This window comes from Fusarium poae, chromosome 1 (genome assembly GCF_019609905.1).
Source record: "Fusarium poae strain DAOMC 252244 chromosome 1, whole genome shotgun sequence".
Taxonomy (NCBI): Eukaryota; Fungi; Ascomycota; class Sordariomycetes; order Hypocreales; family Nectriaceae; genus Fusarium; species Fusarium poae.
This window is the reverse complement of record NC_058399.1, coordinates 8,100,177-8,112,371: the sequence shown is the minus strand read 5'-3', so window position 1 is coordinate 8,112,371 and position 12,195 is coordinate 8,100,177. Positions and strand designations below refer to the sequence as shown.

Below are 12,195 nucleotides of genomic sequence, written 5' to 3'. Positions count from 1 at the left end.
TGTTGAGTTGGTGTGTGTACGCTTTGTTTCATTCAAAAATCGGTTACGCGTATACTGGACAATTTCTACCATATATACATTTCGCAATGGCTTCCAACGAACTCCCCAATGTCAAGCTCTTTTGGTGCGTCTTTCATGGTTTCATTCACACTCTTAATCACTGATACTAACTTATGGAACTAGGCTCGAAAAGTCTCGCTCTCAGCGTATTCTCTGGCTCCTCCAGGAGCTCAAGCTGCCTTATGAGCTCGAAATTTTCCACCGCAACAAACAGACATTCCTTGCTCCTCCAGAGCTCCAGAAGATTCATCCTCTAGGAAAGTCGCCCGTGATTCAGCTCACACCCGCTGGTGCTGAGGAGGGCGCTGAGCCCATTACCTTGGCTGAGAGCGGCTTCATTACACAGTATCTTACGGAGAATGTACCTGAGGGTAAAAGGCTGATGCCCTCGCGATGGAAGGAGGGTATGGAGGGTAAGATTGGAGGCGAGACTGAGATGTGGATGAGATATCAGTATTACCTTCATTACTGTGAGGGTACTCTCATGCCCCCTCTGGTTATGGGACTTGTCATCGGCAGTACGTTCGACTCTGTTCTCAATGCATTGCCTTTTGCTAACTTGTCTTCAAGTGCTCAAATCCCCAATGGTTCCGTTTTTCATCCGCCCCATCTCAACAATGCTGGCCAACCGAGTCATCTCCTCATTCATTGCCCCCAATCTGCAAGTCAACTTGAAGATGATTGAGGGTCATTTGGCCACATCAGGAGGCGACTACATCTGCGGTACTTCGCTAACGTCGGCTGATATCCTGCTCAGCTTCCCATTGATCGCGTCTGAGCCGGAACTTGACAAGCTTGGCACCTTTGAGGGAGAAGAGTCGTGGAAGACCGTGTTCCCCAAGGTGGCAGCATACGTTGAAATGATCAAGAATGAAGAGGGCTATAAGAAGAGCGTTGAGAAGATTATTGAGATTGACGGCAAGTTTAAGGCTTCTTTGTAATCATGAGAAGAGTTTTTCTACTTTACATGTCAAAGAGGCACTGATGATGAATCATTGATTTTGGTTTGCCAATATGCATCAACTCCTCAAATGAGATTAAAGTCATAAATATTACAAAAAATAGAAACCGTTACAAACTTGTATACCAAACCGATAGTTCCAGACACAGGTAGTTAGTAAGTACTAAATACTTGTCTTTGATATGTTTTGATTGCGTAGCTCATCTTTTATTAGGACATGTCGGGAATATGCACACCGAAGTTTAACAAGGTGGGTTGCAACAGGCCTCACATGATTGGCTAGACGCACATCTTGTCCGTCCTTGACCTAAAAATATAATCAAGCCTCAACCATGATTAAGCAACAAATTGCAAATGCGACTGCAATAAATCGCCCAAAGGCTTGAAAATGTACGCATCTCGGACAGTCTGTTCAAGATGCTCATCTCAATGGCGATCGACCCCAGTTTCAGCTTCAGCCTCGACTAAGCGGCTTGGGGCTGCAGCCTCTTATTCCACCGCAGCTGAGACCAGGTCGCCAGCATCCTCAAGGCCAACCAACACAAGAAGGGATTCACAATCGCGACATCCGGGTCAAAGAAAAGGATATAATGCCTTCAAAGAAAACAGGCAATCCGATGAGGACCCAGCATTGGCCCTCTTCAAAGAGGTTGTGAGCCCCAGGGAGGTTATAACTCCCAAAGACACAACTTATGTCACTACGTCTCCGCCTATTCGGAGTGAGCTTGAAATCACCACATTACTTAACGCCTTGATATCACCAAAGGTGTCCATGGAAAAAATGTACAAGATTTTTCAGGACGAGATCTGGCCAAGCATCATAGCACTTGGAGGCCACATCCCCAAACCAATTTACACGGCCACGCTTCAACTGCTCGCCAAACAACGCGACTACATGATTGAGAGAGGTGATTACAACAACAGTCTGGACATAGCGCAGAAGTACAGAGACCTCGGAGTTTACGACCTGAGCATCAGGAACGACCTCATCCTGAGCTTGTGCTGTAGGGTATTGCAGGTAAAGAACAGCTCAAAGGACCGTTCAGAATTGAGAGCGAGGATCCTCAATTTGTGGAAACATGTTTCTCAACTCAAGCGGCCTAGCGAGGCCCGCCAGACGCTACGCTTTGCGCTGCCTTCTGCGACAGAAGTCCTGAAGGATATCTCTCAGTACATCAAGAGTGATGGATCCATGTCTCGGGGAGAACAAGCAACTCGTGCGTTAGCCTCTATATTTCTCCAATTCTCACCTCCACAAGCACGAGAAATCATGCCCGCGCTCTTGGCCAGTATGGCTATCGCATCCGATACAAGATACGGAGGTCTTTCATACAAGGCAATGCTGTCGCCTTTGTTCTTCCTTATCAAGCCTGTGCTATCAAAGTACACTATGACGCGAGCTGATGTCGAGGCTGCATTCTCCAAGCCTTCTTCTGTCCCTCCTGCAAGGCTCGCAGAACTTGAAGAATATGTTTCAAAACAGTGGCCGATGGCAGTCGAAATGATCAACAATACCAAAAAGGAGACTAAACTTCACCACGATCCTGACGCGCACAGAAGTATCATCAACTTCCACAGGCAGCTACGAACGGCTTATACAAGGCGCGATCCAGGCGCTATCGGCTCCATCTGGCATTCAGTGACAGCCAAGCTGCAAGACAGTCCGGCCTTCAAAGCCGAACTGGCCGAGGACTCCGACTTTCTCGACTTCTGGGTTTTTGTGTGGTGTGCGATCCGTCGGCCAATTCAAACTCAAGAGACGATCAACCTCATGAAATCGCTCAAGCTTGAGCCCACAATTAGGACGTACACGAGCATGATGCACGGATGGAAGATGTGCAAGGATATCAGCAGGATTGAAATGCTGTGGGATCAACTTGTCAAGTCCGGTACAAAGTTGGACAGCGTCATCTGGACTGAGCGTGTGTCGGCTCTTATTGAGCTCGGACAACATCAAAAGGGCATCGAGGCACTTTCAGAAATGCTAGACAATTGGCGCCAGGCGGTCAAGAATGGAACTCAGGACCAGGCTGTGGAGCCCAACATCGAGACTGTCAACGCTGCCTTCAAGGGCTTGCTACATGCAAATCCCAAGGCGGCGCATGAGCTGCTAGGCTGGGCTGGAAAGCAAGGTATTGAGCCCAATACCCGTACATACAACATCCTCATTCGTGAGACCATCCGTTTGGGTCACCACGACGAGATCAGCCAGCTTCTGCGTTCCATGCAGACACATGGTGTTGAGCCTGATTCCGCCACATTCACCATTCTCCTTGAAACTGTCATTGGTAGCATGCGCGATGCCAGTGCCGAGGAGCAGGTCTCTGCCATGAAGTCTGTCTTTAGCGAAATCGAGCAAGCCGGCCTCAAACCCAATCTCGAGACGTACGGCAAGGTGCTTTACACCCTGGACGGTCTCCCCAACTGCTCTGACGATGTCATTGCCGCACTGCAGCAGCACATGCGCGGAAATGGTTTCGGTTCCCGTCTCACTCCGCACATGATCACCATCCTAGTCGAGCGTGCCCTTCGTCATAACCCTCCGGATGTGAACAAGATTCGCTCTCTGCTCAAGGAGAACAACCTCACTACAATCTCCAGCGGCGACCAAACACTCTGGGAGCGCGTTACGGCTGCTTATGCCATCAGCGGCTGTGTCAAAGAAGCCATGGCTATCTTTGACGACCTCGCTGACTCTGGTCGCCCCGTCACGTCGCTGGCGTCTCTCACCGACCTGGTCCAGGCGCTCCTCCAGCATGGAGACAAGGAGACTGCTCAGAGGGTTGTGGATATCGTAGTCGAGCACCAGCTCAACAACAAACAAGCCGACAAGGATGCGAACCAAAGGTACTGGAAGCACCACTTTTGGTACATGGCTCAACACAATGGTTTGGTGGATGGTGCCAAGCTGAGGCAGTATTCTCGTAGGTAAACGATGAACGAACGAACGAAAATGTACCAGTATCAGAACTTACTAGACTGTATCAGAGGTTTGATTCCTCGCTGAATAGATCATGTATTTACCATGCCTCAGGCACATATTTGTATATTCAAAAGATGCATTGCTGTTCATTTGTGATGCATCCATTACCATGTTACGCCTGGACGCCTTTCCAAGATATCAAATTTGTCCCTTGTGATGAATTCACATAACTCAACTTATGATTCATCCATTGGCTCTCCATCACCAGAAACCTCCCCTGTCGTCGACGACTTTTGTCCTAGCATCGAAGCAATCTGCTCTAAACCCTCGACATCGCCTCTTGTTATTTTGCGTCCTTCGCCTTGCCATTCGCCATCGCGCACCTCACCCTGCTCTCCAAGCTCCAGCCCTCTCGCTGCCTCCAGGTATTTCCGCGATGCGCCCTCAACATATTCCAGACGCTCACGCCTCCAGGTGCGCGAACCACTAGCAGTATGATCGGCAGAGGTACCCTCATCCACAGGGCCAAGATCAGGAAGCAATGTGCGTAGTGAAGTTGACAGAGCACGAAGGGCTTGTAGTTGAGAAAGAGTGAACTCGGTCGTCGTCGCGATGGGCTTGTCGGTCCCAGCGGTTTGAAGACTTGCCTTTTCGCGCAAAAATCCAAATGCTGAGCCATCTGGTGCCGGCGGATCTGGGGTAGCTTGTCCTTCCTCTGCCTTTACACCCGGCACCACACCCAGCAAAGATCTCAACTTTTCAAGAAGAGCATCATTACGTGTCCGTTCGCTTTCCAGCGCCGTTTGTAGTCGCTGGCTAGCATGTAATCTCCTCCGTAGTGCAGTCACCGACTCAGTCGTTGGGCGATCCTGTCCTTCCAGTCCTGCAAAGTCCAGACCCTCGTAATGCGCCAAGAGCATGTATGGCTGGTCATCGGGTCTCACTGTCAAGATGTTTCGCATTGTGTATAGCTCGAATAAATCGAAGTTCTTGTCAATGGACGCGTTTAGTAGTGTCTCGAGCTGGTGTGTGCCATGTTCGATCTCTAGTTTAGCCGCTTCATCGGGCGGTAATGCGGGAGAGCCATCTTTCTGCGCATGTTTACTAGAGAAACCGAGAGCTTGTGGTGGGATGGAGAGGAGAAGACGTTCGACTGAGTCAAGAGCGCGATCGGCGAGGACGTTGACTGTATTGATGATGTCGTCAAGCAGGGACTGAAAGAGAATTAGTGACCAGCCATGATGAATCTTTTAGAGGTATCACATACGGCTGGAGGGTATCCAAAGTGCTCTGTTAAAAGCTCGTAGTCTGAGTTTTGTTGCGATGCCATGGCGGGACGCTGTATTGGAATCAAGTGAAGTTGTAGTGGGAGGAAGTTTGAAGACGCGTCTTGTCGCGTAAATGGAAATTTGTCAATTCATAGGTTGGTAGGTATGTCTATTTACCTAGTGAGTAGACAAGTCTACAGAATCGTATTCCAAGCCGTATAGCTTATGACAAAAATCCAGGGTACAAGAAATCATTTCCCTCTAACGGCAAGCGGCAAGACCTTAACTACAGGATCCCAAATCCAAGTCAAGATGATGACTGTAGAAGTATCATGAAAGACATGTCACCGCCTGAATCGCAAGGTGTCAGGACAATCCATCAATTCCATGACATGAGCAACCCCGCCAACTTGTGGCTTGACCTTGTCTTCAGTGGCTTAGCTTGTGCGTCACTCCCGTACCCAGTTGATTTAGGCCCAACTTAAGTTGACCTCAAGCGACTTGTCTATTCCAGCTTCATTCCTTGAATTCTAGGAGCGGAAAGATCCATATCCTTCACTGCCTAGGCAACTCATCATGTCCAGCAAATACAAGGATATTATGAAAAATGGGTGGCACCCTGAAAAGTCAGGTACAACCTTCAAGGGCCAAGTTGTAAGCAATCTCCTCTTCTTACCGACTATCAGAAGCTAGCTAACATCACGGTAGAAAGGTCTTGTTGGAAGAGGAAAGTCTGATGATGCCGACAGAAGTGACCATGTCTCTGTTCCTATATCACAACTGAAGGATCCTTCAAGCTTTGCACCACCTCCTAAGCGTACTGGTACTGGCCTCATTCCAGCAGCGCCCAGAAAGGACACTGCCTCTCCATCGAACCATCAGGATCCTCACGCCCCTGTCTCTCAAGAACGTGGATATACCAATCCTCAGGAACAAACAGAGGAGCCGCCAAAGCCTCGCGGTCCTTACCGTGTAAATACCACCGGCCTATCGACAGACAACCTACCTAAGCCGCCCGGAAGAAGAGACGGCGCTGATGGACGTTCGGCGCAGCCTCCATCATATCAGTCAGCCATGACGGGTGTAGGAGGAGGCAGAGCAGCACCTCCTAGCCTACCACCCCGTCTTCCCCCGAGGACCAACTCTGCGAGCACAGTGGGGAGCTCGCCCGCCGCTAGCCCTGCTCTTATCGAGAATGGACTCCTGAACCAAGGAGCAGTGAGCCGCTTGGGCGCGGCAGGTATTAACGTTCCTGGCTTCGGCATTGGTCGCTCTAGCCCTGCAACTGCTGCATCTCCTAGCCCACCTCCACCTCCACGCCCCGGCGTCGCTTCACCTCCTCCTGCGCAGACTCCATCGCATATGAGCGAACTACAGAACCGATTTTCTAAGCTCGGCACATCGTCATCTAATGCCAATGCATCAGCACCCCCACCCCCCAGCGAGGGAACTACGTGGGCGCAGAAACAAGCCGCCCTCAAGACTGCCTCATCATTTCAAAAGGATCCTTCTTCAGTTTCCTTTTCAGACGCCCGGACAGCCGCCAGCACAGCCAACAACTTCCGTCAACGCCATGGTGAACAAGTTGCCGCTGGAGCCAAGGCAGCAAACAATTTCAACCAAAAGTACGGTCTTTTGGATAAAGCACAGAATTCTTACTCCAAATTACAAGGCAATCAAGCCCAAGATCAGGGCGATACTTCTGGAGTATCTTCCACAGGCATGGCAAATGTAGCTGGAAAGAAAAAGCCGCCGCCGCCACCTCCGCCGAAGAAGAAGCCAGCTCTGGTGAGCGCGTCGGCTCCTCCTACTGATGATGAACCACCGCCAATTCCCATGGCAACGAGGCCCCAGTTTTGATTTACACGACGCGAGTTAAGGAAACTAGCATTGCTAGGCGCTGACGGCGTTCGATTTACCAATATTATCTTAAAGCAACCACATTTATCACTGCAAAAAAGGCGACAAAATAACATAGCTGGAACTCGTAACTTCTTTCTTTCTTTTATTTCGTCTCGTCGCTGCATCTCGAGGGATATACCAGCGTCGAAATCGAGATTCGTGTGGCTCGTAATCTAAATAACTGCTCGCCTGGTTGTCATTGTAGACAGGATGGAGCAGAACCAAAAACATCACCGTGGCATCATTGCCAACTTAGACCTTCATCTCAGAGAGACCGTGCTTCCAGACGATGATGTAAGGGGTAACACCGTCGTCACGGTAGTTGAGGAGGACGACCCTACGAAATTATTAGCAATCCATCACCAGCATAGTCAAAGTTGAGAAACGAGGAAATCGTACATTGCATCGGGGTCCATAGACTCGCCGGTGTAGAACTCGAAGTCCTTGAAGTTGGGGAGGAGGGTGCTCTTGACGAAACCTTGAGCGCCGGTCTCGAAGGCCTTGACCTCTTCTTCGGAGGCACCCTTCTCCTGGAGGGCAGCCTTGACGCGCTTCATGTAACCTAAATTAACGTTAACAAACTACTCGGTCCTTGATCATTTATGAGGTCTTTCTATACCCTTGAGGTAGGCCAGGTAGCTCTTCTTGTCAAAGGTGGTGCTCTGAAGGCGGAAGGAGCTGACAATGTTGTTGACCTTGACCACGGTGTCATCGAGATCCTCAGCAGCCTCCTCGGCGGAAGCGTTGGCGCCGATGTCTAGAAGAAAATGTCAGCAAAAGTAACGAGGCTGAACATTCATTATTACATACCAACATTGACACCACCCTCCTCGATCATGGCGCAGTCGGCCTCGTAAACGACGCCATCGACCTCCTTGAGATCGTAGGAGTCGGAGATGAGCTCGTCACCGTTGAGGATGTCCTGTAGTTGCAGCCGTCAGTGAAAGATCATGCGAAGAGTACCACAACCAAGCGCGGGGTAGAAAGATCAACAGATAGCGGGGTACTGAAGATGGCAAGCAATGTAGAGCAACGGGTTTGTTGGGGGATCGTACCTTGTAGATAAGCATGATGGCGGTTTGAGTCTGTTGGACCTTTTGGAGATGGGTAGGATAGGATGGTGAGAAGAGAAAAGACTGGCAAAGAGGAGCGCAGTAGAGGGATAGAAATAAAGCCTGATGATAATAAAAATCAAAGTCCCAGTGGCGGGGTAGTGGGGGCTTCAAAGAGATTAGCGGCACGCAAAGTAAAAAAGGCACATCTAGACGCCGTAAATTTTTTCCATTACCGTATTGAAGCTCTCAGCCAATCAAGCTTACCAGGTGGATTCTTGAACCCTGCCGATTCTCGGGATAGCATTTGTACTACAGAGTATTCGTTTTTTCCCTCGTCACATATTTTTGCGATCAACTATGGCCGACCTCCGAATTTTGCTCATCGGCAACGGTGGCCGTGAGCACGCTCTGGCTTGGAAGCTTAGCCAGTCTTCTCGAGTTGAGCAGATCTTTGCTGTACCCGGTAACGGAGGTACTGCTGGATGCCCCAAGACCTCCAACGTCACTTCAGTCAAGGCCGAGGATTTTGCTGGTCTCATCAAGTTTTCCCAAGAAAATGGTGTTAACCTGGTCGTTCCCGGTCCCGAGGCTCCTCTCGTTGACGGCGTTGAGGGATGGTTCCGAAACGCAGGCATCCCCTGCTTCGGTCCCTCGAAGGAGGCTGCGCGCCTTGAGGGCAGCAAGACCTATTCTAAGGATTTCATGAAGAAGTACAACGTTCCAACTGCCGCTTACGAGAATTTCTCCGATTACGCCAAAGCATGTGCCTACGTTGACAGCGTCGATCATGACGTTGTTATCAAGGCCACTGGTCTTGCCGCTGGAAAGGGTGTTATTCTTCCCGAGACCAAGGAGGAGGCAAAGGCTGCCCTGAAGCAAATCATGGTTGACAAGGAGTTTGGTGATGCTGGTGATGAGGTTGTTATCGAGGAGCTTCTGATTGGTGACGAGCTCAGTGTTCTCACCTTTTGCGATGGCTACGCTATCCGATCCCTGCCTCTCGCTCAAGACCATAAGCGCATCTTTGACGGAGACCAGGGCCCCAACACTGGCGGCATGGGCTGCTATGCACCTACAAACATTGCTACCAAGGAGCTTACCGAGCTCATTGACCGCGAGATTCTCGAGCCCACCATCTCCGGTATGCGACGAGAGCAGCAGCCTTTCCGCGGTGTTCTTTTCACTGGTCTCATGATCACCAGCAAGGGCCCTAAGGTCCTCGAGTACAACGTCCGATTCGGCGATCCCGAGACACAGACTGTCCTTCCTCTTCTCTCTGCTGATACCGATTTGGCTGAGATCATGCTTGCTTGTGCCAATGGATACCTTGACAACTGCAAGTTGACCATCGAGAACAAGTTTAGCGCTACTGTTGTTCTTGCTTCTGGTGGTTACCCCGGTTCTTATCCTAAGGGCAAGGCCATGACTGTTCAGACTCCTCCTCCTGGTTGTAACATCTTCCACGCCGGTACTACACTTGACAGCGATGGCCTCAAGACTTCTGGTGGTCGTGTTATTGCCATCAACGCTGTTGGCGACTCTCTCCGAGCTGCCGTTGATGCTGCCTACGCTGCCCTCGAGAACAAGGCTATCGAGTTTGAGGGTGCTTTCTACCGAAAGGACATTGCCCACCGCGCGTTCCGTTCTACTGAGCAGGCTTCTATGACCTACGCCCAGGCTGGTGTCGATATTCAGGCTGGTAACGATTTCGTCGAGAAGATCAAGAAGGCCGTCGCCAGCACTAAGCGACCTGGCGCTGACGCCGAAATTGGTGGCTTCGGTGGTGAGGTTGACCTGTCCAAGGCCGGCTACCCTCAAGCCCCAATCATCGTTGGTGCCATTGATGGTGTCGGTACCAAGCTCATGATTGCCCAGGCCATGAAGAAGCACGACACTGTTGGTATCGATCTGGTTGCCATGAACGTCAACGATCTTGTTGTTCAGGGTGCTACTCCTGTTATGTTCCTCGACTACTACGGCTGCAGCAAGCTGGACCTCTCCACTGCTGCTGATTTCGTCCAGGGTGTTGCTGACGGATGCCGTCAAGCCGGCTGTGCTCTTGTTGGTGGCGAGACTGCTGAGATGCCAGGCATGTATCAGAAGGATGATTATGATGCTGCTGGTTGTGCTGTTGGTACTGTTACTGCTGAGGCCAAGCTTCCCCGTAAGGACGACATGGGCCAGGATGATGTTCTCCTTGGTCTTGGTTCCGCTGGTGTTCACTCCAACGGTTTCTCCCTTGCTCGCCGTATCGTCTCTCACGCTGGTCTGAGCTACGCTGACGCCGCTCCCTGGGACCAGTCCACCACAGTTGGCGAGTCTCTCCTCACCCCTACCCGAATCTACGTCAAGGCTCTCCTCCCCATCCTTTCTGAGATCAAAGGTCTTGCTCACATCACTGGTGGCGGTCTCGTTGAGAACGTACCCCGCATGATTCCCGAATCCCTTGCCGCCGAGATCGAGTTTGGCTCATGGGAGATCCCCCCTGTCTTCAAGTGGCTCCGTGAGGCTGGCAACGTCGAGCCTATCGAGATGTGCCGCACCTTCAACTCTGGTGTTGGTATGGTCATCGCTGTCGATGCCACAAAGGCTGATGCCGTTGCCAAGACCCTCACTGATGGCGGCGAGAAGGTTTACCGCATCGGTCGTCTCACCCGACGTGACCAAGGCGAGGCTTGCCTCATTCACAACGTCGACTCGTGGAAGACTGAGACCACGGTGCCTAGCAAGCGAAAGAATACTGGAGCGTGATTGGGATAAGAAAATAGGCGATTTATGGAGTCAATTCGGTTTTATGATGGGATAGGAATATAGGTTAAAAACGGGGCTAAAAATTATATCTAAGGACGAGATAGAAGGCATGCTTGCGATGGTATTTCGTAAAGCCTATTCAACATGAATGAAAAATGATTTTTGCGTTTTAATCCTCCGCGTACCAATGACGCGAGAAGCTTGTTAGTTGGTTCAAGACAGTTGTTTGTATGTTTCGTCAAGTTGACTTGCAGCTAAGAAATAATGAACGGGATTGATACATACGGGATTGCAATATAATAGGTCAGACACGGCCCAATAGAATTACACGGCAGACGTAGAAAGATCAGCATCTCAACTGTCGTGTCATATCTAGTATCAGTGCTTGGTTACTTTACAAGTCCTGTCTGAGCAGATAAATATTCTCTTAATATCGAATTGCTTATCTAAATCGGACTACAGTATCCGGAAGCCGCGGTGATTTTTGCACTCCTTTTCAAGTTATGATCTTCAGCGCCTGACAAGGTAAGCCAGGGGTCAAGTTTGCCCCGGATTTATACGCGGGTTGAGCTTGCTTCAGGCTCGCGCTCAAGCCAGGGAAAGGGAATCTAAACGACCACAGCTGGCATGATCTAGAGGCCTACCCCTGATTTAGTCGAATTCAAAGCTGGGGGCTATTTGAATAAACGACGCATGACCTGTTGGTGACGTTTCAGTGGCATGAGCCACAAGAGGCTTTGCAAGGCTTGGCCTACGCTCATGGCATGAATTAATAGGGAGACATGACATTCGTACGTTTTCTGAGTTCATTGAAAGCAATGACAGTTATTAGTGAACCCACTTTGTTAACAGTGTTGGTAGTTTTGTGCCATGTTACGGGTACATACTTTGACACATGTGATTGATTTAAGTAATTAAACTGTCAGCACAGTGACACGCGTGGGCTGATGCCGATGCCGATGCCGCCACTCCACGGTGATACAAAATGTCATGATCCATGATGCGACGTTGGGAATTAGGTACTCTGACTCTTCAGGAGAACAAACGAGGCCTGAAATGGCGCATAAAACGTCAAGTCTGCAAAAGGAGATTGATTACTGTACTATAGTCTCTTGGCACGGGCTCCGGACGATTAATTGGACTCTATGGACTTTTTGAGGGTCCCATGGATCCCATCCCATCGCACAGTTGATTGTCTCCGAAGCTCCCGGGCAAAGCGTAGGTACTGTATATCAGTATTTTTCGCTTGTACCTGAGGTGGGTTGCCACTTTAGA

The 12,195-nt window shown here is 50.1% G+C and overlaps 6 protein-coding genes across 6 annotated transcripts; 4 read left to right on the top strand and 2 right to left on the bottom strand.

The window, feature by feature from the left end:
• Positions 1-86: 86 nt before the first annotated feature.
• Positions 87-1,001, top strand: FPOAC1_002648 (uncharacterized protein; the record flags this gene model as incomplete). The annotated part of the gene is made up of 3 exons (XM_044847224.1): positions 87-124; positions 184-578; positions 631-1,001. The coding sequence occupies 3 exons, from the start codon at positions 87-89 to the stop codon at positions 999-1,001; spliced, it is 804 nt and encodes a 267-aa protein (XP_044713140.1).
• A 408-nt stretch (positions 1,002-1,409) lies between these two features.
• On the top strand, positions 1,410-3,953 carry FPOAC1_002647 (uncharacterized protein; the record flags this gene model as incomplete). The annotated part of the gene is made up of 1 exon (XM_044847223.1): positions 1,410-3,953. The coding sequence occupies one exon, from the start codon at positions 1,410-1,412 to the stop codon at positions 3,951-3,953; it is 2,544 nt and encodes an 847-aa protein (XP_044713139.1).
• Positions 3,954-4,180: 227 nt separating this feature from the next.
• Positions 4,181-5,274, bottom strand: FPOAC1_002646 (uncharacterized protein; the record flags this gene model as incomplete). Its single annotated transcript, XM_044847222.1, has 2 exons — positions 4,181-5,158; positions 5,212-5,274. The coding sequence occupies 2 exons, from the start codon at positions 5,272-5,274 to the stop codon at positions 4,181-4,183; spliced, it is 1,041 nt and encodes a 346-aa protein (XP_044713138.1).
• A 514-nt stretch (positions 5,275-5,788) lies between these two features.
• FPOAC1_002645 (uncharacterized protein) lies at positions 5,789-7,072 on the top strand (the record flags this gene model as incomplete). The annotated part of the gene is made up of 2 exons (XM_044847221.1): positions 5,789-5,866; positions 5,921-7,072. The coding sequence occupies 2 exons, from the start codon at positions 5,789-5,791 to the stop codon at positions 7,070-7,072; spliced, it is 1,230 nt and encodes a 409-aa protein (XP_044713137.1).
• A 294-nt stretch (positions 7,073-7,366) lies between these two features.
• FPOAC1_002644 (uncharacterized protein) lies at positions 7,367-8,184 on the bottom strand (the record flags this gene model as incomplete). The annotated part of the gene is made up of 5 exons (XM_044847220.1): positions 7,367-7,451; positions 7,514-7,676; positions 7,734-7,871; positions 7,925-8,036; positions 8,170-8,184. 5 exons carry the CDS (start codon positions 8,182-8,184, stop codon positions 7,367-7,369), a joined length of 513 nt encoding a protein of 170 aa, XP_044713136.1.
• A 342-nt stretch (positions 8,185-8,526) lies between these two features.
• FPOAC1_002643 (uncharacterized protein) lies at positions 8,527-10,920 on the top strand (the record flags this gene model as incomplete). Its single annotated transcript, XM_044847219.1, has 1 exon — positions 8,527-10,920. The coding sequence occupies one exon, from the start codon at positions 8,527-8,529 to the stop codon at positions 10,918-10,920; it is 2,394 nt and encodes a 797-aa protein (XP_044713135.1).
• Between the last annotated feature and the right edge of the window lie 1,275 nt (positions 10,921-12,195).